The following is a 25,049-nucleotide window of genomic DNA, read 5'->3' as shown; positions in this document are numbered from 1 at the left end:
TTAATTAGAGTACGAACCCGTCTACTCCGGAGGGGGAGGGGAGGGGGTAGGGAGGTAGTAAGGGTTAAGGTTAATCTTGAATATTAGGGTTAAAAATCACCTACTACGCCTATTAATATATTTATTACTATATTAGAATAAAATCTAATAACTTAAATATTAGAATAAAAACCTAAAGCCCGGAGAAAGCGATACTTCTAATTAAAAAATAAATACTATTTAATACTATAAATTAATATAAATTAAATTACTAAAAAGAGAAAAAAAGGACCTAGGAAATTATATTATAAAATTTAAAAACTAATAGGCTATTATTTAAATATATTAAATTTATATACCCAATTTTACTCTTATTAAAGTACAACCCCCCCCGCCCCTATAATAGAAAAATATATTAAAAATATTAAATTAAAATAATTTTATATACTTAACTTCACTCTAATTAAAGTATAAACCGCCTACTCCAACCCCGTACTAAATATAGAAAGAATATTTAAATCTTCTTAAAATCTCTAAAAAATAAAATACTTCGTTCTAATTAGAATATAAACTACCTACTCCGGCCCCGTACTAAATACAAAGAGAATATTTAAATCTTTTTAAAATTTCTAAGAGACAAAATACTTCGCTCTAATTAAAGTACGAACTGCCTACCCCAGCCCTATACATACAAAGAGGATATTCAAATCTTTTTAAAATCTCTAAAAAATAAAATACTTCGCTCTAATTAGAATACGAACCGCCCACCCCGGCCCTATATATATAGAGAGAATACTAGTCTTCTTAAAATTTCTAAGAAATAAAATACTTTGCTTTAATTAAAATACGAACCGTCTACCCTAGCCCTATACTAAATACAGAGAAAATACTTAAATCTTCTTAAAATTTCTAAAAAACAAAATACTTTACTTTAATTAAAATATAAACCGTCTACCCCAACCCCGTACTAAATACAAAAAAAATATTCAAATCTTTTTAAAATTTCTAAAAAATAAAATACTTCGCTCTAATTAAAGTACAAACTATCTACCCTAACCCCGTATATATAAAGAAAATACTTAATAATCTTCTTAAAATCTTTAAGAAATAAAATACTTCGCTTTAATTAAAATATAAATTACCTACCCTAACCCTATATATATAGAGAAAATATTTAATAATCTTCTTAAAATCTCTAAAAAATAAAATACTTCGCTCTAATTAGAATACGAACCACCTACCCCGGCCCCGTACATACAGAGAAAATACTTAACAATCTTCTTAAAATTTCTAAAAAATAAAATACTTTACTCTAATTAAAATATAAACCGCCTACCCCGGCCCTATATATATAAAGAGAATATTTAATAATCTTCTTAAAATTTTTAAAAGACAAAATACTTCGCTCTAATTAGAATATAAACCGCCTACCCCGGCCCTATACTAAATATAAAGAGAATACTCAAATCTTTTTAAAATCTCTAAAAAATAAAACACTTCGCTTTAATTAGAATACGAACCGTCCACCCTAGCCTCGTACCAAATATAGAAAGAATATTCAATAATCTTCTTAAAATCTAAAAGGCAAAAAAACCCTAACTTCACTCTAATTAAAATACAACCCCCCTTATTAATAAGTACAAACATCAAACCTAAAATAGTTTTATATATTTAACTTCGCTTTAATTAAAGTATAGCGCTAATTCTAATTAAATAGAATATCCGGGTCGTTAAATTTTATCCTAATATAGTAGCAAATATATAGATAAGCGCTATAAATAATTCTAAATAAGGTTTATATACCGTACCCCGGACTATTTAGATTTTATCCTAATATAGTAGCAAATATATAAATAAACGCCGTAAGTAATTCTAAATAAAGCTTATACGCCGTACCCTAAACTATTTAAATTTTATTCTAATATAGTAACAAATATACCGATAAACGCCGTAGGTAATTATTAATAAAGCCTATACGCAATACCCCGGGCCTTAGGTCTTTATCCTAATATTTAGGATTAACCCTAACCTTTACTACCTCCCCTACCCCCTCCCCTCCCTAAAGACTATTTATTGAAGTCGCCCTTATTTTTTATTCTAATACTAAAGTAAATAGAAAAAACATTAATCTAAAACAGCTTTAAACCTTCCTAAAAAAGTATAAAAACTACCCCCCCCCCTTCCTCGCCCTAGTCCCTAAATTCTCCCTTCTATACATATATATTATTTAGTACTTCGAATAAATATTTATATAATTAAAAACTTATTCGAAGTACTAGATAGTATATTCCTTTTACTATAGGTTAATAATATTATTACTTAATTTAATACTTATTAAAGTATTAGATAGCGTATTCCTTTTACCGCAAGTCGGTAGTAATTACTATAAAATTCGTAAAGTACGGGGTTTATTTATTAAATTTAATAGTTTACTAACTCAATTTATAGGGAATTTAAGTTAAATAATAAGAATAGTATTAATTTAAACCTCAACGTCGATTTATATTTTAAAATAGTAATTATATTTATCTATATACTTTATAATTAGTATTATTTAAATTAGGATAAAGGAAATATTCTTAATATTACTAAGGTTAAATAACTAGAGATTAACTACGCCCCTCCTAGAATATCAATTTCTATATAAGAAGCGTACTCGTAGGAACCTTAGACTAATTTATATTAAATTATAAAGCTTTCAAATAAGGATAATAAACACAATAAAGCAAAATAGGCGGGGGATAGTAAAATATACCAAATATTAAACTTAATATTAATATTAAACTCTAAAGTCGATAATATAAGCAGAAATAAAATTTAATTTACTAAGGAATTAGGAGAGGGAGTACAATAAAATAGTACTTTAAGGAATATACGGGTTTCTAAAAATTATAAAGTACGAAGGTATAGAAAGGGAATAAATAAAGTTAACGCTAATAATAAATATTAGAAGTAAAGAATAAATTTATTAATTATAAACCTATATACATATTTTTTACTTAATTAATAAATTAAACCTAATCCGTTATATTTAATTGAAATACTATAATAGTTAAATACAATTCTTATTCTAATTAAAGTTTAATAAATAACCTATATATTATTTATAAATAACTTTCACTCTAATTAGAATAAATTCTAAACTATTATCTTTCATTCTAATTAAAGCGAATCTATTCGCTCTAACTAAAGCGAAGGTTATTTATAAATAATATATATAAATTACTAGACTCTAATTAAAGCGAGAATTAAATAACTTCAATCTGAATAAATAACCTACTTTAATTAAAATAAAAGTAATTAAGTATAAGAGGTACTTTAATAAATATATTAATACTAATTAATAGTTACGTAGTATTTAGTAGGGTAGGGATCGGAAATAGGAGCTAGGGTCGTAAGAATATAAGGAAGCGGGGGCGAAGTAGGCTAGATAATATTATTCCTACTATATACTATATTTTTAATAGAACTATTCCTATACTTACTATTCTAATTTACTTTAATAACTAATAATATTCTAATACACTCTACGAAAAGATTAGGCCTATAAGTATTAAAATACTCCTAATTTCGTAAGAGGGGTATATATATTATTAGGTTGTTTAATATATATATTAAATCGCTTACCTTAATTACAATTATAGTATATACAATTTACTAAGAGATTTCGGGTAGTAAAAGAATAGCGTAGGGTATTTAGAAATTAATATAGTATAATACGTATACTAATATAATACGCTCCGAAAAGAAGTCCTAAAGGTATAATAAGAAAATACCGGCCTTAGAAGTATTAGATAGTAGGTTAGGCTTCTTCTTCGGCCTTTTAAGTAGCTATTCAACCCGATTAAGGTAGTAATTATACTTATTGTAATATATAGTACGAGTGTAATTATTGTAGTCGATATAACCTTAAAGAATATAGAGAATAATTTTACGAAAATACTTCGCATTTGTAATAGTATATATATTAGAGTAATATACAATTAATTTAGCCCGTTGCTTAATATTATACTTCGTCTATTTCCTCGGTTTAATAATCCTAAATATACCGAAATTAAAGTCTATTATAAACGAAGAGCGTCTAAACTAGCTAAATAACTAAAACTAAACTATATTAAAGATTATATTTAATATAAATAACAATTCGGTATTATATATATATAAATAGTTATTATATAGTTAGTTTTACAATGAAAACAGCTTCTTAAATATATATCCAAACCGATCGAAATACTAATAAAGTACAAAGAAATAAGCAATACCCTCTCTACTAACGCAAATAGCGCAATTAAAATATTACTATAAATCTATAATATCTTTAAATATAACCTTACTATATTATATAATTCAAGCTACATTAGGTATATCTATACCTATCCCTAATATAACCGTTAATATAATAATATAATATTAAGAATTAAAGGTAATAAATTATTAATATAGACGTTTTTAATTAGGGGGGCGGATATAAGAATAGTAAACCTAAACTACTATAAACGCTTCGGTTCTAATATAAAAATTGCGCTTAATTATAGTATAAATAAAATACTTCCTTACTTTACCAATTAAGTCCTTACTATTAATATAAATAATAATTTTAAGGATTATTACCCCCGCTATAAGGATAAGGAGAAATTTAAATTGCTTAAAAATTTAATTTTCGTTAGGCGGAATATAATCGAAAACTATACTAATATTAGAGCGGTCGATTAAAGTACGGATAATACGTAAGGAGTTAGAAGATTCCCTAAATTTATAAAAACTAGCGTATTATTATATATAAACCTCGGATTCTCTAATTAATATAACTATATAACTAAACTAAGGAATAGAGAGGGGAAGGGTCCGGCGGAATTAAAAGAAATTAGAGAATTTAATATAAAAATTGTACTATTAGTAGACTATATAAAATTCGTTTATAATTATAAACGCTATATAGGTAGCGAATTCCGGATTATAAAGGATTTTAAGGAACTAATAGTAAAGAACCTACTTAGGCCCGAGGAGGATATATATAAAATATTTAGTATATATATAGTCCTATATTATATAAGTCTAAATATATTAATTGAATATTCTATATTTAAAATAGTAATTACTAAATATACTTTATAAAAGTCTTAATTAATAAATAGAAGCTTAGCGCTGGAGTATTTTATAATAATATTCCTCTATTCCTAATTGAGACAACTTAAGGGAATAATTTATAGAATAATTTTATTTAGTAAGATTATTAATACTATTTAAAGTATAATATTTTTACTAAAACCAATTACTACTATAAGGATAGTATTGCTGGAACGGTATATAATACGACGGATATATTCAACCTATTCCGGATGAGGTTTATAGCGGCTGGAATTTACAATTAATTAAGAAATTGGATTAAATAGAAGTCGGACGATAGTATATATAAAACGAGTTTGAAGTCTAAAGTATTCTATTAAGTATATATATTCGACAATAGTAGTAATATATTCGTACAATATTAATCCGAGAGAGGGCGAAATAGCAAGGTCGGAATAAGTTTTAAAATGTTGAATAAACCCTAAAACTTCGTCGAAGGTAGAATTAAACTAGGCTATACTTAATACTAAATTTTAAATTAATATAATAAAGAATAAGTAAAATATAATACCTATTTTTTAGAATAGTAATTATAGTATTTAATGAAGGAACGCCCTAGACTTTGTCTAATAATGAATATTAATTATAGTAAAAAAAAAAAAGTTGCAAAACTAAAAGTAGGACTAACACTAAACTCAATAATTAAACTAGGTTTAGGTATTGGTTGTAGTTGTAGAGATATTTACGAGTGATATGCTTGAGTAGAGTTTTGTTTGTATAGGAACAATAGCGCTTAACGGCCAAAATGCTCAAAATTAATATAGACCTCCTCTCACAAAGTTCGAGGAGACCTACATTTTATGTGGGGCGGGGGAACGGAGGCAGATGGGGTCTGTTCAGAGACTAGACTGGGGCGTGCCCGGAAGATAGCGATTCCATGAGACGCTGCCGGAGAAGAGAAACCTAGCTTGAGGTTCCATCAGGTGTGCCAACTGCCGAAGCAGTGCCGACTCAGCATAAGTAGGGAGCAGGTACCGAAGGCTGCAGTTGACCCCGTTATACCCTAGGATGAGAAGAAAACTCGCATGTGTCGCACGGCGAAAGAAATAGCAGCTGAAGTGCTGGTGAACACAGTATCTGGCTCCTAGAAATCCGTTTCGATGCTGACTGGCCCTAACAAAGTTACTACCCGTTGTAGATACCACTGAAACATGGGGAAATAAGGTACCAAGCAAACGAACGGCGCGACTCATATCTCATCAATAAACCATCTCGGGGTTTGTCGATCTATTGAGATCTATCACACCTAGAGATATTTCTGGACGAACTACCTTCGCCCTGGGTCAGCACGCGCATCGCCATTCGCTGTGATTGCGCGCTGCACTTCATTTCATATCCAGGGGGGTCACGAGTTGTGAGTGTCCCTTCAGATTACCGAACCCTATTAATAAATCAAGGTCTAAAATTCAGCTTTCAACTGAACCCTTACTCAAGAGTTGGCCCGTTCGTCTGCAGTAAGAACAGATACTCTTCAGAGAGTCCAAGGCAAGATAGACATGTGCAATCAGGCCAGGACAGTGGATAAAAGTTAGTGCTTATCGCCAATAGCGACGCCCACGTATAAACCATTCGCTTATACTTATCAAGACGTATATATTCCTTTCAGTGTCGGAGGGATAAGAGAGGCAGATCAGACAATCATAAACAGTGTGGGGGACGGGAACACCTCCGGGCCTCGACGGACGGGTGGACATTATGATACCTCAGCTATGGGGCATCTGGAGGTGGGTCCAACGTCCCCCGCTCTGTCTGCATCCCCAGACAAAGCACTTCCACCAGGCGACAGAGTACTTGTGCGGTACAGGCTTCGGCTTCTGCGGAAAGCATCAAATGACGAGGAAATGAGGGCCAATGACAACGCAAATGCGACATTCCGGCTGTTCTACGGAGGTACCTTGTCCGTACCTTTTGCAGGACCCTCTCCTGGCTTGGCAAGGTTAATCGAAAGAAGTAAGCCCCATTGTTGATCTTCCATCACCTATGACGCCCTCAGCGTCCGCAACAATGAGTGTCATCGCGGTCAACGCGGTCAACGCGGTCATCCGTTACGCCAGGCAATGTACCTACGCATACCTCCATTCTGAGGTACCAGGAAGATGTCAGTCGGCGTTGCGGAAGAAGGAAGATGAGGATGTTGGTTAATGAAGCAACTGAGATCTAATGACTGGAGGGGGGATGATTGTTCACGTCTAGGTACCTGATGCTACAAAGGATGGGATTGCGAATGTGATAGATTTCATCGTCATCCACTCCCAAATCGTCCCGAGTCTCATTACCTTCTATCCGCTATCGATCCTATCACCCACCGCACCCTTACTAGCTACCCTCCACACTCCTCGATATCTCATCGATCGATTCTGTCACTATCGGACACCGCCGGCACTGCAGTTTACCAACATCGACGGACATCGGACAAAAAGAAGACGCATCTGGGGTTGCTCTGCATCTTGCAGCCCAGATTAGCACATATCGGTTACCGTATTAGCCTGTTCACTGTCATCTTTTCCTTCGTGCGCTCTGTCCTCCTTTGATCATCGTTGCCCGGTTGTACACTGTATCTCGATCAGGTACTGTTTGCTTGCTTGCTTGCTTGCAAGTTGCATTGCCAAACCAGAGTTCCATTCCTGGAAAATTGGAGAAGAACGAGCTAAGGATTGAGGGATTCAAGAACCAAGAAATCATCGTTATACTACATCATTCTTGGCGTTGGCTCAATCGTGAAAGAAGCACCCGCCCCCGGCCTTCCTCTTTTTTTTTTTTTCCTTCCTGCTGTCGGTATCGGTCGATCCACTCTAGAGGATCCCGTCAAAATCCCACACCCTACCTACCTAACCAACCCTGGACGGAATTCGGAGAGCGAGAAATTCTCTTGTTAGCGAGCTTTTTCCGCGAACAGAACATCCATCATATTCTTTTATATACCTCTCTCTCCAACATCTCCTCTCAATTCTCTATCTCGTTCTTCCCATTTCATTGCAGTTGTGACCAAACCTTTCGACTATACACACCTCACTCACCTGCTATCCAACTCCAGAGGCAACCCGTCGACCACACCAGAGCACTTATCAAGTACCTCATCAACAACACTCACGCCTTTTTTTTTTTCTTTGGGAGTTGCCCGTCTGTCAACCGGCAACATCACTTCGAAAGCAAAGACACTCGTCGCACCCAAGACGCACATACTCAGCAATCACTATGGACGCCTCCAACTCCACCCCCACAACTCAGCAGACCTCCTCCATGGCTTCCATTCAACGGTCGCCCGTAGCCGCCAAGATCGTGCCGCCTCAACCTGCTCCCGCCAAGACCGGTAACTCGACGGATGCCTTCCTCAAGGACTTCACACTGGTCGCCGAGGCCGCAAAGCGTGCCCAAATGGCCGTGATGATGCGTGACTTTGAGGATATCGGTCTCTCATAAATTCTTCATTTTGCGCGCACTGCAAGAACGCGCTTGTTCTGAGAAGGATGAGGCATCAAACGGTACTCGCGGTTTTTCTCCACTTTAGGGCAACAACAACTGAACCTCTGGGCTGAATTTGGAGTTGTGGTTTGTGACACCGTTGGCGCTTTTTCTCCACAGTCACAGAGAGTATGAAGAGGGACCGACAAAAACTATTCCGTGATCGAAGGAATACAAGCGATCCACATGTTCAGCCATTGCGGAAAAATACTTTTCCACAACCAAGGTCTCACCACAACAACGCCAAAAAAAAAGGGGAACTATTGCAAGTCAAGTCACGAGAAAATCTCTGGGTATCCAGAAGAGGCTTGTCTGCAAACAGATGCACTCAGGAAGCACCGAGCACGCCACATAGCCGACCACGACTTTGTGACTGAGGAATCAGCACTCTGCTGCTATGGCCAAAAGTGAACCAAGAGCGCAAGAAAACGGACAGCGTACTGGAATCTTTGACTTTGCCACCACTCCTCTCCTCTACGCAACAGGAACAAGAAGAAGGAGAGGCTTCGCAGGAAGTCCTCCACACATTGTCTTTCTTTACATCAATTTTGTCAGGGCGTTACTGGGGCATTTCATATTCGATTTTTTTGCTATTTGGGACACAGGAGCATCACGGAGTACAACGGGCACGGATACGGAGAAGCATACAAGCACATACAAATACCTTATACACAAGAGATGGACGGCGCAGAAGATCTGGGGCGGACGGATGCTGGTTTTTCCACAACGGACGGCGGGGTGACTAGGTATCTCGCAGGAAGTGAGAAGGAGTTTTGTTACCATAAGCATTATCGGCTGGATATATCCTGTTTGCAATTTCCACTCTTCTGTCTGCTTTTCTACCCACAACCAACTCAAATGTGTCCATTCCGTGGATAGACATCAGTCGAGATAATCACGTATCAATTGGGATATGGTTAGGTAATATCATCAAGCGAGAATAGTAACTGGATCATCAAACATCAACCACTGAGTGAAATCTGCGACAATTTCGAACCCATACGTGCATAATAACGATCGTTATTACTAACGTTCTGGGACCTCGATTAACCCCAGTCAATAACGCGTCGGTCCAAGCCAACCCTAACCTTGAGTTCAACTAAATCTTCGACACCAGTGCCACCCCTCCATCTAGCGTCACCGTCGCCCCATTCACAAACGCCCCCGCCCTACTCGCCAAAAACAGACATGCGCCCGCCGCGTCCTCCGGCGTTCCAATCCTCCCCAGGGGATTCGCGGCCTTGATGTCCTCCCCAAAGTCCCTCAGCGTCGCCGCCATCATCTTACTCGGAAACGGCCCACACGCCAGCGTATTGCTCGTGATCCCCCTCGGCCCCAGTTCCACCGCCATGTGTCTGCTCAAGTGATGTAGTCCCGCCTTGCTGGCGCTGTAAGCGTACGTGGGAAGCAGCGGGACTCGGATGCCGTCGATGCTGCCAATGTGGATGACGCGCGCCGGGTCAATCACCACTCCGTCGTCGCTTCTTCCTTCCGACGACGACGACGACGTCTTCTTTGCCGCTTTCTCCAAAAGGGGAGTCAAAGCCTGCGTCAGCGTAAAAACTCGATGCAGGTTCAGAGTCAGCAGCTTCGTCCACGCGTTATCCGGGTACTCGTCGTAAGCAGCGCCCCAGGTGGCGCCCGAGTTGTTGATCAGCACGTGCAGCTTTTGCTCGCGCTTGGAGAGTTCTTGGGCGACACGGGTGCATTCCTCCGCGGAAGAGAGGTCGGCGGGAAGGGCGACGGCGGAACCGCCTGAGGAGGTCTTGGAGGCCAGAGCGTTGAGCTCCAAGGCGGCGGTCTCGCAGGCGGCGGCGTCGCGAGAGGATATGTACACTTTGGCGCCGTTGCGGACGAAACCTTCGGCGATCATGCGGCCGATGCCTTTGGCGCCGCCGGTAATGAGGACAACTTTGCCCTGTAGATATTGAAGAGGGGACGAATTAGCATTTTTGGTGGGGTTCGTGCGTTGAGGACGGAGGGGGTTTACGCATTGTACATATGATGGGCGTTGTATGGCATGACGTAGACAGAGACAAACAGACAGACAGACGTACCTTGATGCCGAAGAGAGTGTTGACATCCATGATGATTGCTCCTTTGCCGACTTGTGATTGAGTCGTCAAAATTGGTGGGTTCAGTGCAAACAATTCAAAGCTCATATCTCATCCGGGAGAATGGGAATAGAGTAACAGATTCCCCAAAACCATCCTTCTCCTACCAGCCAAACAATTTCCGGTGCTGTTCACCAAGACGGGAGGGTTCTAACAACAAGCCGAGGCTCGTTGGCGTGGGATCAATGGTACCATCTACCTAAAGGTACCTACCTAGGTCTAGACCAATCAACGGGATTGTCTTATCGACAGTTATCACCGATAACCGAATGTTCCTTTCGCGGGAACATTCCAGCGAAGGTCAACCACGGGTTGCAGTGAAAGGTTACAACGGTAAGGACGGTCAACCCCCAGCAGGTCAAGGTGAGAGTGCCTCTGGCCAAGCAATCAACATTCACAAAAGCCTACCTCATCATGACAGCCAGGGGAGAAAACAAAGCATTGAAGCATTTGCATCATGTGACTGCTGGGATCTGGATACTTTATTTATTGATTACGCAATGGTTTGTATGCATGAAAGCAAGTACACTCAGCTGTTCTGCATTTATCGATGGCCACTCTGCCCACTTCTTGTCATTGAACGTGAGGCATCGCAAGAATCTTGACCTAGGTATTTGGGATCATTCTCTGATACCTGCAGTTTATGTAATCTGCAGCACAACGAATAGACGCGTCATCTAGCTCATCATGGCAAGCGATCCCCAGCCCCCACTGAACAAGTCAAGCGCCGACGAACAGGCCATCCAAAGCCAATTCCATCGCCTCCGCTCGCTCTTCAAAGACTCGGACTACTCCACACACCCTGAACGCTGGGACACGCTATGGAAGGAATCCTTCACCCCCTGGGACCGCGGCGGGCCCAGCCAAGCCCTCGATGAAGTCCTGTCCCTCCACCGCGAGCTCTTCCCCAATGCCCCAAGTACGGCTCATGATTGGGACAAGTCAAAACCCAAAGCTTTAGTGGCCGGCTGTGGGAGAGGCCACGACGTGCTACTCCTGTCTGCACATGGGTATGACGTCTACGGACTTGACTCATCCGTGACAAGCATAGAGGAGGCTAAGAAGAACGAGAAACGGGTGGCGGAAGAGGATGCAGAGGGCAAGTGGAAGGAGATGTATGCGCCGAAGAGGGAGCTAGGCGTCACGACAAAGGGCAGGGTGATGTGGGTGACGGGAGACTTTTTCGAGGACGACTGGGTGAATGATTCGGGATATGGAAAGGTGAAGACTGGGTTTGATCTCATTTTTGACTATACGGTAAGTGTTCCGTCTCCTTGGATGGTGTCCTGGCCTGATTGAAGTGACAAAGTCAAGAAACACTAACTCGAGACTCATTGCCAGTTCTTTTGCGCCCTTCCGCCTGAAGCACGCCCACAATGGGCCAAGAGATTGTCCGATCTTCTCAACCCCGACGGCGGAAGATTAGTTTGCCTCGAGTGGCCACTTGACAAGGACCCCATGACCGGCGGCCCGCCTTGGGGTGTGTCGGGCGACCTGTATCTTGCCCATCTTGGGCATCCGGGTCAGTTGTTGCAATATGACGACAAGGGACAGGTAGTGGACGGAAGCGCGGATACAACACCGGTTGCTCTCAAACGGCTGGCACGTACACAGCCTGCATGCACACACAAGGCTGGGTACGACAACCAAGGAAACGTGGTTGACCGTGTTTCGGTCTGGAGCCACCAGTAAGGGTGGTCAGGGGAACCCTTTTCGGTTACAGTTACTTTGTGTGTGTGCGAAAGAGCAACCTAGCAACAGGGAGAGTAGCACTTTTATCGTTTGTTTGATAACTCGCCTTTTGGCAAATCATGGTCTCAAACAGCTGCTTTGCGTAGCGAGTTGAAGTGTTCTCCAAGGCCATATCCATGACGATAGTACGCCAACCACAGGACCTTCAGCTCCTCCTTGTCCCCGTTGCTCTCCCCATTTGCGACAGCGTTGGGTTGTATCACCTCCGTCCGACCGTCTTGCACCACCCTGATCTCCACGTTATACGCGTTTGCCAGCGCCGTCAGCTCCAGCTGTCCACCCCACTCTGCTGTGTCTCGTATCTTGGCCACGTAGGTCTCGAAGGGCTCCTCGAGAAAAGGCGCAAAATCGTCCGTGTGTTTCTCCATGTAGTCAACCGCCACATGACGCACGATCCTATAAGGCGGCAGCTTCTCTTGTGTTTGGGCTCCCTTGTTTGCGGACAAGGCCCCATCTACTGGGAGCCCGTGGACAGCAAGCTGGTCTGCCACTGCGGAGAAGAGGCAATGCCCATCGGGTTCGATATCCTTCTCTTCCAAAGAATGCGCCTTGAATTCGCGCAACATATATGCCTTTTCGATACCGCGATGGTCCACCATGCTCGAGGCCTCTTGCTCGGCTGCTGCCGAAGCAGCTTCTACTTCCGCTTGGCGACGGGCGAGACGCTCCTTCTGGCGGTTTCGTTTCTTTCCTCCGCCGCTGGAGGACTGCTCTACCGGAGGAGGGGGCCTTGTATTACTCGACTGTTCTGAGACGGTGGTCTTCTGTAGCTTCTCGGTCACATCGTTGACTGTTGGTTCTTCGACGTCTTGCTCTTCCTCAAGCTCCTGGGCCTGCTCGTCGTTGTCGTCATTGTCGTCACCTCCTTGCAGCTTCCTGAGCTCCTCCTCTTGTCTCGCTTTGAGTTCGAGCTCCAATTGGGCGCATTCATCATTGACGCCCTTGCGTGTCTTCTTAGTCGCGTTCTTCTTCTTGTTTGTGATGCGTGACACAAGGTCTCTTTGCTCCTTGCGATGCCGAGCTTGCATTTGTTCGAGGGTTTCGGACTCCATGCTTGCTTGCTCTTGTAGGACCTATTAAGCTTAAAGGAATAGTGGCAATTTCAGGCGAGTTGAAGGTAGCCCGAGAGGAGACTCAAATGACTCGTGCAGTTAGCCGTAGTCTCAAATGTGTTGTGGTTGCGAAGAGTGAAGGGAGGGCGAGGAAGCAATCTCGACAAACACTCGACGTAGAAGTCGTACGCGAGTGGGCCAGTGGCGGGGCAGCTCATAGTACAGCTTTAACCCTAACCCCGCTTACTGCACCAAGAGGGGTAGCACGCTGTGGGGTAACTCAGGCACCGACCGACCGATCTGTACAAAGTACGGATTGCGAGAACGTTCGATGCAAGCACAACCAGCCTCATAAAGAAATATTAGACGAATTGTTCTCAAGCCAAACCACTGCGCCGTTGGTATAGTGGTTAGCATACTCGCTTCCCAAGAAATCCTCTAATTAGCGAGTGACCCGAGTTCGAATCTCGGACGGCGCACATCTTTTTGCCTTTTTCTCGTTCCATTTCCAAGTCTTGGTGGAAGCTCCCGAGGTGTTTAAGGGGGATCTCTGTTTTTTTTTGTCAACTTCTTTGTGCAAATCAAAAGATTACCAGATGACTTCGTCCAGCCAGAGCTACGTAACGGGTAGCTTTATCACTATGGCGTGCTCTCAATCAACGAACAACTTGAACTGGCCGAAAAGACATTCGTCAACACGGTCAAGTATTGTAGGTGCTGATGATACACATTTGATCACCTAGAGGTATACATACTCTGGTTTTCTGGATCGTCATCAAAGCTTCCATCCAATTGCAAGGTTCCTCCATGTTATTCAATTCAAATCCCAGACAGATAAGATTGGACACACGTGCAATGACTCCTTGTCCGTGCCAGTAGAACGGTCCTCAGGTTCAGATGTGTCGACGACCTTCATTGGCAGTCATGCACGCAAAACGCCTTTCCCGTCTTGCCTGTTTCCACTCACCCAGACAGACGTTGAGATGTTATCTGCCCTGTTGTCTCTTGTTTATTACCGCTCATGTGGGTTCTCGTTGTAATTGCCTTGGTCGAATTGCGGATTGGTGGGTACAAGAAGGTTGATCATCTTGATATTATTGTACGCATACATGCATGGGCTTCGCTGTCTTTGTGAGGAAAATGAGGAGGTGATCATGTGTCTTTGAAATTGCGAGGTACGAACATCGCTGGCTCTTGGCGGGGTAGCAAACATATCAGGACTATAAACACCTCGATGTCTGCGGGCAAACTGCCCATATATGCATGGCAGTTGGGCCAGTGTAGGAGATTAAGGCTGAACTCATTTGCTATAATTTTCATATCCGATGGCCTCTCAACCAACGAACAAGAAGAATGACATCTCCCTCCACAACAAATACTTGCCCGAAATCAAAGGATGAAACATGGCTGACGTACATATGCGCACTCACATGCTGCATACATAGCGTACACCTATAGAAACAACGAAGAGGCGCGTACTGCATTCCCATCGCATGGTGATGCTGCAGTGCAGTGGAAAAGATGATGGGTTTTGGTGTGAAGAAGAACAGAGGAACTCTCGGAAAACGTGGGGCAAGAACAGACGAGGGGTGTGCGATGGGTGGTCGAGCAAGAGCAGGGATTGGCCAGTCAGACATTCACATGAAACTCCACCCGCTGGTATGCACCTCGCGTCATTCGTCCATTTCATCTGAAGCGTGTTTCACACTTTTCTGGAGCCTAGCGGTTGATGGGCTTCTGCAAATCAGATCGATTGGAGTTGCATTGGAGTCGCCAAACCACAACATCCAATTCTCGCGATTTTTCTTTCAATCAACCTCGAACCGTGAACCCCTTTCTAGCGTACCTGGAGGGCTTGCTGGTACGACTGGAACTCCACTTGTACACAGTACAGTATCACGCCCCTGGGCAAGACCCCGCTCTGTTCTTATTTTTCCTTTCTTTTTCTTTTCTTTTCTCTCATCCATTCCAGCACGTGCTCTCGTGCAGTTCAAGGCTCAGACGTGGTTAACGCGAGACTTCCATACAATGTCCTCGAAACAAGGGAGAGAATAGGGAATTTCGACCCTCCTATTGATCCAAACTACGCCAAAGAGGGTAAGAACAACGACTGATCATATCCCACCAGGTGTCCCACACACATTACATGCACTAAGACTTGACTCCATTTACAGCTGGCAATAACGAACCAGATGCTGTTCCTGGAGCCGGGAATGCCATCAAACCAGCCTGAAAGTAGTAAAAGAGCCCTCTGTAAGTACCAAGCTAACGGAGTTTCCAGGGGTGATGTGTACGATTCCGTCGTCCCCAGTGATTTAGTTCGGTGATCATCAGCGTTTGTCAGTCAATCTTGTGACCGCCTTCTCGCTCACCGGGCAACCGTCGGTCAATTGCACATCAGTTCCCCCTTATCGATCGTAATCACGGCGGCCCACCCGGCATCAAGGAAGCGTGCCGTACATCCATCGTAGGTGCCAGCGCGGTTGTAAGAATGGGACATGCGCCTCAGGATAGGGAAAATCCCTGGATGAATTTTTTGGTACCTGAAGGGGCGCATTGGCGGGTGGCAAGTTGGGCGGGAATAGCACAGTACAGGTTGACTAAAGCGCCGTGCAGCGGGTGTACCTACATTATGTAAGGTCAGATGCGCCAATGTGTTACACACAACTATCAAGGAAGAGCTGGTCGGCACGGCACGACCTACTACCTCTATGTAAACATATTCGGTGTTACCTCGACGCAATGCTCTTGCCCTCGCAAGTGGACAAGACAAAGCGGCTGTTGCGATTGTGGTTGATTCAGGGGCACACCAGCATGACCACCAGCGCATTTCGGGTCTATCATTAGCGGATGCCCATCGAGGTTGCACACCTACCTACGTATTGACAGACTGACAACGGCCTGGGGGGAGGTGGAAAAGTGGGAGATTTGCACGAATTATTATGCTGCGGAGTCGGCGGTGGAGGCGCTTTGGACAAGCGCAGGATTCATTCGAGGACGGGCAACGGCTGCCGGCCCAGGCTTCTTTAGTTTTTTTCGAGGATCCCCGTTCTAGAAGAAAAATGATACTAGCGGTGCATTCTCAGGACCTGCAGCAGCGAACCATCGAAGGGATCCTGTTCACTCTGAAATCTCCCACGATGCCCTCGTGAATGGACGTGTCGGACCCGTCGCTGCCCCTGGCACGTGACTGAGCGCCATGGCCGCTTTTCCTGCTTTTCTTTCGATGCCCAAACAAGATAGGTAGCGAGAGTGATTTACATTTGAAAATTGGGAGCAAATTCTCACACTCCACCGTGGGCTCCAAACAGGAGGTCCCTCTAATCCTTGGCCGCGTATGTCGGCTCCTCTTATAGCCCTTTTATTTTCCCGTGCCCAGCATTTTATCAAGGATGTACTCTAGCGGCGACTCCTCAAGGCGACAAGGGTTTGGAATGCGCGGGCCAATGGGCGCCCTCAAAGCGATGGCTGATCGCCTGGTTCGGGAAAGAGTGCGATGCGGCGAGAGCAAGGGCGGGTTCGAAGGGGGTCACCCAAATGTACCACTCAGACGAGCCGATACAACCAGGAGTACGACCCTGGGACGGTGCAAATACGATGCGTACCTGCAGCACCTAACATAGTGGTCAATGGCAGAGGGGACCCATGCATGCTCTGAGGAGAGTCTGGTTAGGGTTCTGAGCGTGACTTTCACCCCTTCCTTTCCTTCCAGTCGGGTACGCCGCAGGTACCCTGGGTGTAATCTGCGGGTCCGGCTTCTTGGGTTCCTCTTGCTCTCCATTGTCGTGGCCCCCAGGCAACCTCCATGGAAGGCCCCCCGAGCCCCCGGGCGCCTCCCTACCCGCAGGAACTGGAACTGTGAGGCGGGTTCCTGCCCGCTGCAGAGCGGAAAATGAATATCTTTCGCTGGGTGTCTCGCCTTCCTCATTAGTGCTCCCTCTTCCCCTCCTTCCCCGTAGTCCATCTCCCTCGTCACTCCCTTTTCCCGTCCTCATTCCATCCATATCTGTGGTGGTCTGAACCTGCGGCGACTCGTTCGACACTTCACTCACTACCACCACTCGCTTTCTGTACCACAGTCACTCATTCATCAACATCTCCATCTTCGGCATCTCTCCAGGGTCCATCCGTATCTCGACAAAAGACAAACAATCTCGATAACCGACTGCGATATCTGGTGGATCGATCTTTGTCAAGACGCAGCTTTACATCCCATATCGATAAATCCGACAAGCGAATACGGTTTTTGGCAACACAACCTTGGTGCGACCATTGTTTGGACGATTGTTATTCGAGCATTTATTCTGCATCCTCGCCGTTGTCGAAAAAGTCTTTCCCCAAAGACATCTTGCAAGAGCCACACACGCCGGACAGCTGGATAACACCTGTTGTCCTTGGATATTGGTAAGTATATCTTTATGGACGGCCAAGCCTTGGAGCTTGTTCGTGTTTCTTTCTGCCTGCCTGCCTTGCCGCGGATTTGTTTCTCTAACATCTCGCTCGCTCTCAGATTCCCATCACTCTTTGAAATCTCAAAATGAAGGTTTCTGTAGCCATCCTCGCCGCTGCAGGCGGTGCGGATGCCTTCTGGCGCATGGAGTGCCGCGGCAGACTGGGTGTCGCTCGCCTCGACCCTCTGGTTAACTACGGTGAACCCGGATCCCATGCCCACTCGATTCACGGTTCTTCTGGTATGTCCATGTGTCCGGGGGCGCGCTAGGAAAGGATGGATTTGCTAAACTTCATCAACAGGCTTCAGCGACAAGTCTTCCTACGATGACCTTCTCAAGGGTGATTGCACTTCTTGCGCTGTCACCCAAGATATGTCTGCGTACTGGACTCCTTCTCTCTACTTCCAGCATGCCGACGGCTCCTTTGAGCTCGTCCCGCAAGTTGGTGGTATGCTGTCCTACTACTTCCTTTATACGGATGCTGCCAACCCCGACAGCGGCATCAAGGCGTTCCCTCCCGGATTCCGCATGATTGCCGGAGACACTAACCGCCGTAACTATACGATTTCTGGTACCAGCGTCAAGGATGCCGACCCCCAGAAGTCCGAATGGGCCAGCCTTGGACAGACTTCGCAGCTCGATCTGGCTCAGCGTGCCACCGGTTTCAACTGCCTCAACTACGGCAAGCAACCTGAGGGCACCTTGTACCGTCACTACATGCCCGACAAGGACTACCTCGATGCCAACTGCGCCGACGGCATTCGCGCCGAAATCATGTTCCCTTCGTGCTGGAACGGCAAGGATCTCGATTCTGATAACCACAGGGACCACCTGGCCTACCCCGATCTTGTTATGAACGGCAACTGCCCCAAGGGCTTCGAGACCAAGGTCCCTAGTCTCATGTACGAGACCATCTGGGCTACCCAAAACTTCATTGGACAACCTGGCCAGTTCGTCTTTGCCAACGGTGATGTTCAGGGCTTCGGTTACCATGCCGACTTCATGAACGGCTGGGACGAGGACTTCCTCCAGCAAGCCGTTAACACCTGCACCAACCTCAGCGGCAGGATCCAGGACTGCCCCATCTTCAACATCCAGAGCGAGGCTGAGCAGAACCAGTGCACCTTTGACAAGAACCCCGAGGTCTCCCAGATGCTCAAGAGCTCTCTCAACGAGAAGACTACCGGAGTGATCGGCGACTCCCTTCCCGGCGGTGTCAAGATTGCTTACGGACCTGAGCCCGCCGATGCCGCCAATGCTGGATCGCACACCACCACTGTCGAAGTCCCAACTGCTACTTACTCCCAGGGTGCCACTGTCACCGACGGAAACTACATGCCCGGTGGTGTCTTCAAGGCTGCTAAGTTCGGCGTTCCCGCTGCCGAAAGCGCCGTCAACTCCATCAGCACTACCACCGAAGCTTTGCCCACTATTACTGAGGCGCCTACCGTCGCCGCGGAGGACGATGGTTTCACCGCCATCAGGACCGAGTACATTACCAAGGGCAATGTTGTCAGCATGGTAATCGTCAAGGAGGCTCTCGAGTACGTGACCGTCACGACCACTACTGTTACGGCTGTCCAGACCGTTCAGGCCCGCCAGTACTCTCACCTGCACCGCCACAAGGTCCGCGCTGCGAACAACCGGGCCTAAGTCATATGCTACATGACTGCTTCCGGTATCTGAATTTCACTTCTACAGGCTTTGTCCCCTGCTGGGGACATTAGCTTCTGGCCACAACAGTGAAGAGGGATCTTTATGGCCATTTGTTCTTGTTTATGCTTTGTTATATCCCTAATGGAATCTTGTTTCGTGGATTGGACTTTGCATTTCAAAAGGTCATTATCCGATTTATGCGGGCGAGGAGGAGGCGGTATGAGAAGGCCAGTGAATTTTAAAGAGATACTCAGAAGGTAGAATGAAAGTTGATATTGCAAAGACATTTCCCTGTGCTTTGGCATCTTTGTTGTTGTGGTGAAGGATAGGTGTTGAGTACCTCCTTGTCATCACGTATATGGTTTTTGATTTCTCCATCTGCATGGGCGGGCGTTCTACGGTGATACATCTCGCTATATACCTCTTCATAGGGCTAGGTGGATAGGCCGGTTTCTCTCCTGAGCGAACAATAGGAAAACACCATTGGGAAACAAGCCAAATGGTCAACCATAGAATGTAAACCGCTTGATCGTCACTGTTTATGTTCTGCTTTTTGCGATGGTAATCTTAGTACAGCATGCCTTGGTGCTTGCGTTGTCACGGTGATGGTGAGGGCTGGAATGCTGCCTTGTGGTTTCGGGACGTGGTGTTGTGGTGTTGCCGGGCGCAACGCATTCCATTCCATCCGCAGCAACAACGCTGCACTGGATCAACAACACTCCAGCTTATCTCAACCGGTAGAAGCATGTTGGCACTGCAACAACAAGAATTATGGTTCTCGCATTTCCTTGTTTACGTCGTTACTCTTTCCCTCAGACGCTTCGTTGTTTGAAACCATCACCACGCTCTTTTCCCCTACGATCTTTACCAGATGAATTTCGACGATTGATGGGCCGAATACAAAAAACGAAATCATAGTACACACCACAAGGAAACATTGCGGCGAGGCCAAACATCGATTGCAATAGCGCGCCACGAATCGCAACAAGCAGGGCAAAGAATGAACACTGTCGCCGACTGACTTGCCAAGTGTATGTTTGCATCTGATTGTCACGAATCCCGACCCACGCAAGCAAACGAAGGCAGAAACACAAAACAGCACGGCACGTAAAGCAAGAATAGCAACATATTCCCTGCGGAAACCAAGCTACCAGGGGATCGAAATCGGAAACAAGCAAACTGCAGCATCACTGGACCGCCACAGCCCCGGGCACGATAAGCAAGAAATATCGACATGAGCGCCGCCGCAGCAGGGGCTTCCCTCCCCTTCGGCGCCCTCGTCGCCATCGTCCTCCTCGGCACCTTCACCGTCTCCGCCACTCTCGCCTTCTTCGGCATCTGGCTATCGCGTCGTCGAAGGTTAGCAGTAGTAGCCGCGGGCCAGGGCCAGACAAACAAGGAAAGAAGCGGAGGATGTCATGTGTACGACTTGACTGGTGAGACGACCATTGCATCGACGGCGTTGACAGTCCATGTTGGGAATGGTCACGATGCCCTGGATGTTGGAGACTTCTCTCCGAAACGAAGCCCTAGAAAGTTGCAAAAACTTCCATCTGCGGCGTGGACGACGGCGTCGGCTTTGAAGTATAATAGTACTACTTCTTTGTTGCCCAAGGCGAAGGGGAAGGGGATATGGCAAAGGGAGGGTGCTGGTAATGGACTGAGAGGTCGAGCACATGAGATGGATGGAGAGGGAGAAGATGGGGTACTGTCGGTTTCCATGCTACCTGGGATGTCGTGGATGGACTTGGGCGGAGCGCAAGAGCAAGGTTCACTGCTGCCATTCAGCAGGTTGCGAAAGACTTCTTCCGGCAGTCTTTTTCGCCTGCACAAGACAAAATTGCTGGGTGTGAGTAGAAAGAAGAGCAGTGCCAGTGAGAGGAGAATGGCAAACCCAGCGTGGATTGATGAAGAGGCGATTCATGGTCCGGAAATGAGCGGGCTGAGCAACATCACGAACGAAAACGGGACTAGTAATGACAGTGACAATAACAGCCACCGCAAGTCATTGCTGTTTGGTTGGCGAAAGGGGAAAGGTAGAGATTGGATCCGGGAATCGTGGCCGTTGAAGACGAGGGCGCCCACGGTTCCGAGGCTGGATGACTACCAGGAACTTCCTAGAAGTCAGAGGCTGTGCCAGAGCCAGAACCAAAGCCAGCTGAACGACCAAAGAGCAGAGCAGCTGGAGACCGAGACGATGACAGGTCGTCTTGGAATTCCTTCCACTGATAGCGGTCGACGTGCTGTCAGGTCTGCCTATGGCGCAATGGAGGGAGGAGGAGGAGGAGAAGGAGGAGAAGGGTTATCGGTCTCTCTACTATTACCTGAGCCTCCGCAGCCCGCGATAGTAAGAGGACAAGCCGGAACAGGAGGAGGGTTCATTGTGCAACACAGACATACCAAGAGCGAGCCCCAAAGGATCTTGAGGGTCATGAACCCCAGCACTCCTACTAGCCTTGCTAGGCCTACTCCCATACCTACAACGCAGTCAACCTCGACGAAGAACAGACAGGTATCAACGGATTCGACACTTTCCGAGATCCTCAGATCCACGGAGAAGAGGCTGCAGGAAGCCAGCACTAGCGGAGTGTCGCGGCGAAACCGAGCGACAATACAAGTGGCATCTGGTCCCCATCGAGGACTGTCTCTGCACGTGGCTCAGAGACTCGAGGAAAGTCGCAGCCCTGGTCTTCGTCGAAGCGAGTCTCTCAAGGAAACACGAAGGACTCGAGTAGAACATCAACTCCCTGTCATCAGTCCATCAAGCAGTGGTCTAGTGGCGCCACTGACGCTTGTGCCCAAGTCATCGGGACAGCAGCAGCAGCGGCCAGACTCGCGGGAATCATCGTCCTCGGAGCCAGATAGTCTCCTCGCCGAGCCTGCCTACTCGGAGATGCCGTCGGGACTGACGAGTCCAAGTCGGGTCTCAAGCATAGCCGGTGCTTCGAGCGTTGCCGAGACAGAGATTGAGATGCTCCTCTTGACCGTGGATGTGCCGTCGAACCGCAGTTCCATGACCTCGGCAGCATCTCTTTCCACTATTCACAGCGTGGACGAATCATCTGAAGGGGGCGCAAGAGTTTCAGTAGGGACTAAGACACCATCCCCAGACCGTGCTGCTATGGTGGCAGGCACCGGAAGACCCGCGGTAACCTTACAGACTTCCATGGTTGACAGTGAGCGGTTCACCTTGCCCGCTCCATTGTCCGCTGTTGATGCGTCTGCGCCCTCTCTGCCCTCTGGATTCTCTGCCCGGCCCTTCACAAGCTACGGGTGTCCTGTACCCAGACCTCTTTCAACAAGATCCCAGGGCGAGACCGAGAGCAACAGAAGATCGTTCGTGCGGAAGTCCATCATAGCACAAGAACCAATTGGCCCTATGCCCTCGATGCCCACTAGTCTATTGCCGTGTCCAGGAGTACCTTCCGGCAAGAACTGCGTGATTGCCCAAACCAGCTGTGGCACATGGCACACCGCAATGGCCGATCCCTTTCAGGTACCGGTCAGTCCAACTTCTCTTCAGGCATCGACAGACTCTGCGAGTCCGACATCATCCTCGGGTTCCATGGCATCGAGGGAGACTCCCAGAGGGCTTCGATCTCCGCCCAACAAGAGCACCACATACAACAACACGCTGTTAAACTCGATAGTTCTCCCACCGCCAACACAACACAGATATGTTGATGCCAAGACCGTGGTGGCAGAGATCAAACCACCAGCCAGGTCAGGGATCGTACAAACACCAGAGCGAGAGCGTCGCTGGCCCTTTATAAACACACATACCGCTGCACACGACAATGATGTATGTCAGCCGCCCTCGCCAACACCGCGCTCGGGCTCGCGCTTGTCTCGGCAACTGTCACTACAACAACGCAAAGCTAGTGAATCATCGTCCGTATACTCGCAAGACATTGCGGCCAACGAAGCCTTCAGCCCAGCACCGGTCCCGACATTCGCGATTCCCAGACCATCCAGTCCCACCCGGACATCCCTCCCTCCGTCGCCAACCACGGTGGGACTAGCGGCAGCGCAAGCTCTCAATGCCGCCAACTTTCAGAGGAACTCGATCCTCTTTGCCGGATCCCAGCAGCAGACCCCATCATGCCGCACTTCGCGTACGATCAAACCCAAAAGAGCGTCGGTACTAGCAGCGCAGCGAGACCTCGACGATGAGGTTGAAGATGATGAGGGTAACAAAGAAAATACAGCAGCCATGACGCCAAAAGCCAGCCCCATAGCCTCCACCATTGCCCAGCTTCGACGCATGAACAGCGTCCTCAGCACCGCCTCCAGCGTAAGCAGCATCAATACCGACGTCCCTGACGGTGGCGGCAATGGCTATCCGAGCAGAAGGAATAGTAGAGTGGGAGTATCAGCCAGCCCGACGCAATCGGCACTGAGAGGCGGTGGATTCAACCCCAATCCGAGACGGGATAGCCATCAAAGTTATGGCCATCGGCGAAGTGGGAGCAGGAACTACTTGTTTGCGCTGAGCGGCGGTGCTGGAGCCGTACCGTCGACGCCAACAACACCGAAGGTCGTGAAAAGAACAAGCGGTAGCGGAGGCGGAAGTGGTGGTAGGGTGCGCCTGAATCCATCGGGGCAGGTGAACGGGCACGCACGGACCGGTTCGGAATCAGGATCGGGAATAGGAAGGATGGTGTCGATATCTCGATCTGGATCGCCGAGGAGGATAACGTTGACGCCGGGACACCACCGAAGCCTGGGAAGTGATTGCGGTGGTAGCAGCGTAATTGGGAGTCCTGGCCTGATTAACGCCAACATTTTGAAGAACAGATTTCAGTTTGACGACCACGACGATGATGACAAGAATAATAACAGAGGCAAAAGAGCCGGTAATGGTAATGGTGATATTAAGAGGCAGAACAGCAGTGGCTTTCTGGTGGGCGCAAAGAACGATGAGGGCAAAGAAGAGGAGAGTAAGAGGAAGCTTCCCGTTAGATTTACATTACCAAACTCTTCCGCGGCCACTATCGGGTTGACGGCAAATTCTCCCCCGTCATCGCCGTCGCAGAGGTCGAAGCAGGTTCAGACGGGCATGGTGTGCGTGACGCCGAAGGGAAAGCGTTGGAGGCAGAGCAATGAGAGTTTGGGGCTTTATGACCGGGACGGATTTTTGATCAATTCGTCTGGTCGGCCTTCTGGGGCAACTTCGAGCTCGGTACGCGCTTAGACGGTAACGGTTGAATGGTGATAGGGTCATGAAGGGTAATAGCGTATTCGGGGGGATTGTTGGTGTAATTGGTGGCGGTGTTTCTTTCTTGTGTCTATTTGAGGTGGCATTTTATTTGTGCTTGTTTGCCGAACAAAGTTGGCGTGTTTTCTCATTTGTATGGTATTTGAGATTTGGCCAGGGTTATGTCAAATACTTTGACTAATGACAAGGCAAATGGATTTGAACCATGACAAGTTTGAATGAGTACAAAGCTGTCACT

The 25,049-nt window shown here is 46.2% G+C and overlaps 7 protein-coding genes and 1 non-coding gene across 8 annotated transcripts; 6 read left to right on the top strand and 2 right to left on the bottom strand.

The window, feature by feature from the left end:
• Positions 1 to 8,017: 8,017 nt before the first annotated feature.
• NCU01400 (hypothetical protein) lies at positions 8,018 to 9,538 on the top strand. The gene has a single exon (XM_955536.2). It carries the CDS (start codon positions 8,302 to 8,304, stop codon positions 8,524 to 8,526), a length of 225 nt encoding a protein of 74 aa, XP_960629.1. The 5' UTR covers positions 8,018 to 8,301; the 3' UTR covers positions 8,527 to 9,538.
• On the bottom strand, positions 8,231 to 10,823 carry NCU01399 (short chain dehydrogenase/reductase family). Its single transcript, XM_955535.2, has 2 exons — positions 10,626 to 10,823; positions 8,231 to 10,486 (listed from the first exon to the last, which is right to left on the bottom strand). Exons 1-2 carry the CDS (start codon positions 10,728 to 10,730, stop codon positions 9,668 to 9,670), a joined length of 924 nt encoding a protein of 307 aa, XP_960628.2. The 5' UTR covers positions 10,731 to 10,823; the 3' UTR covers positions 8,231 to 9,667.
• Positions 10,824 to 11,127: 304 nt separating this feature from the next.
• NCU01398 (thiol methyltransferase) lies at positions 11,128 to 14,004 on the top strand. The gene is made up of 2 exons (XM_955534.3): positions 11,128 to 11,939; positions 12,024 to 14,004. Exons 1-2 carry the CDS (start codon positions 11,370 to 11,372, stop codon positions 12,372 to 12,374), a joined length of 921 nt encoding a protein of 306 aa, XP_960627.3. The 5' UTR covers positions 11,128 to 11,369; the 3' UTR covers positions 12,375 to 14,004.
• NCU01397 (hypothetical protein) lies at positions 11,485 to 13,642 on the bottom strand. The gene has a single exon (XM_955533.3). It carries the CDS (start codon positions 13,484 to 13,486, stop codon positions 12,500 to 12,502), a length of 987 nt encoding a protein of 328 aa, XP_960626.1. The 5' UTR covers positions 13,487 to 13,642; the 3' UTR covers positions 11,485 to 12,499.
• NCU15114 lies at positions 13,879 to 13,965 on the top strand. The gene has a single exon. It is a non-coding gene; the product is annotated as a tRNA-Gly (tRNA).
• A 1,003-nt stretch (positions 14,005 to 15,007) lies between the features above and the next one.
• Positions 15,008 to 15,719, top strand: NCU01396 (hypothetical protein; the record flags this gene model as incomplete). The annotated part of the gene is made up of 4 exons (XM_955532.1): positions 15,008 to 15,145; positions 15,328 to 15,347; positions 15,459 to 15,583; positions 15,661 to 15,719. The coding sequence occupies 4 exons, from the start codon at positions 15,008 to 15,010 to the stop codon at positions 15,717 to 15,719; spliced, it is 342 nt and encodes a 113-aa protein (XP_960625.1).
• Positions 15,720 to 16,949: 1,230 nt separating this feature from the next.
• On the top strand, positions 16,950 to 20,159 carry NCU01395 (WSC domain-containing protein). The gene is made up of 3 exons (XM_955531.3): positions 16,950 to 17,890; positions 17,997 to 18,177; positions 18,239 to 20,159. The coding sequence occupies exons 2-3, from the start codon at positions 18,024 to 18,026 to the stop codon at positions 19,588 to 19,590; spliced, it is 1,506 nt and encodes a 501-aa protein (XP_960624.1). The 5' UTR covers positions 16,950 to 17,890; positions 17,997 to 18,023; the 3' UTR covers positions 19,591 to 20,159.
• A 668-nt stretch (positions 20,160 to 20,827) lies between these two features.
• Positions 20,828 to 24,863, top strand: NCU01394 (hypothetical protein; the record flags this gene model as incomplete). Its single annotated transcript, XM_955530.2, has 2 exons — positions 20,828 to 23,316; positions 23,476 to 24,863. The coding sequence occupies 2 exons, from the start codon at positions 20,828 to 20,830 to the stop codon at positions 24,785 to 24,787; spliced, it is 3,801 nt and encodes a 1,266-aa protein (XP_960623.1). The 3' UTR covers positions 24,788 to 24,863.
• Positions 24,864 to 25,049: the final 186 nt, after the last annotated feature.

Source organism: Neurospora crassa, linkage group V, assembly GCF_000182925.2.
Source record: "Neurospora crassa OR74A linkage group V, whole genome shotgun sequence".
Classification (NCBI taxonomy): Eukaryota; Fungi; Ascomycota; class Sordariomycetes; order Sordariales; family Sordariaceae; genus Neurospora; species Neurospora crassa.
The sequence above is the reverse complement of the archived record's forward strand: the minus strand, read 5'-3'. Positions and strand labels throughout refer to the sequence as shown.

What these genes read in the sequence shown, in the direction of transcription:
- NCU01400 (XM_955536.2), top strand. Translation starts at nt 8,302, where the DNA reads ATGGACGCCTCCAACTCCACCCCCACAACTCAGCAGACCTCCTCCATG.
- NCU01399 (XM_955535.2), bottom strand. Translation starts at nt 10,730, where the DNA reads ATGAGCTTTGAATTGTTTGCACTGAACCCACCAATTTTGACGACTCAA. An exon ending in ACACTCTCTTCGGCATCAAG is followed by an intron (nt 10,487 to 10,625) that starts GTACGTCTGTCT and finishes CAATATCTACAG; the next exon opens with GGCAAAGTTGTCCTCATTAC.
- NCU01398 (XM_955534.3), top strand. Translation starts at nt 11,370, where the DNA reads ATGGCAAGCGATCCCCAGCCCCCACTGAACAAGTCAAGCGCCGACGAA. An exon ending in ATCTCATTTTTGACTATACG is followed by an intron (nt 11,940 to 12,023) that starts GTAAGTGTTCCG and finishes ACTCATTGCCAG; the next exon opens with TTCTTTTGCGCCCTTCCGCC.
- NCU01397 (XM_955533.3), bottom strand. Translation starts at nt 13,486, where the DNA reads ATGGAGTCCGAAACCCTCGAACAAATGCAAGCTCGGCATCGCAAGGAG.
- NCU01395 (XM_955531.3), top strand. Translation starts at nt 18,024, where the DNA reads ATGAAGGTTTCTGTAGCCATCCTCGCCGCTGCAGGCGGTGCGGATGCC. An exon ending in CTCGATTCACGGTTCTTCTG is followed by an intron (nt 18,178 to 18,238) that starts GTATGTCCATGT and finishes CTTCATCAACAG; the next exon opens with GCTTCAGCGACAAGTCTTCC.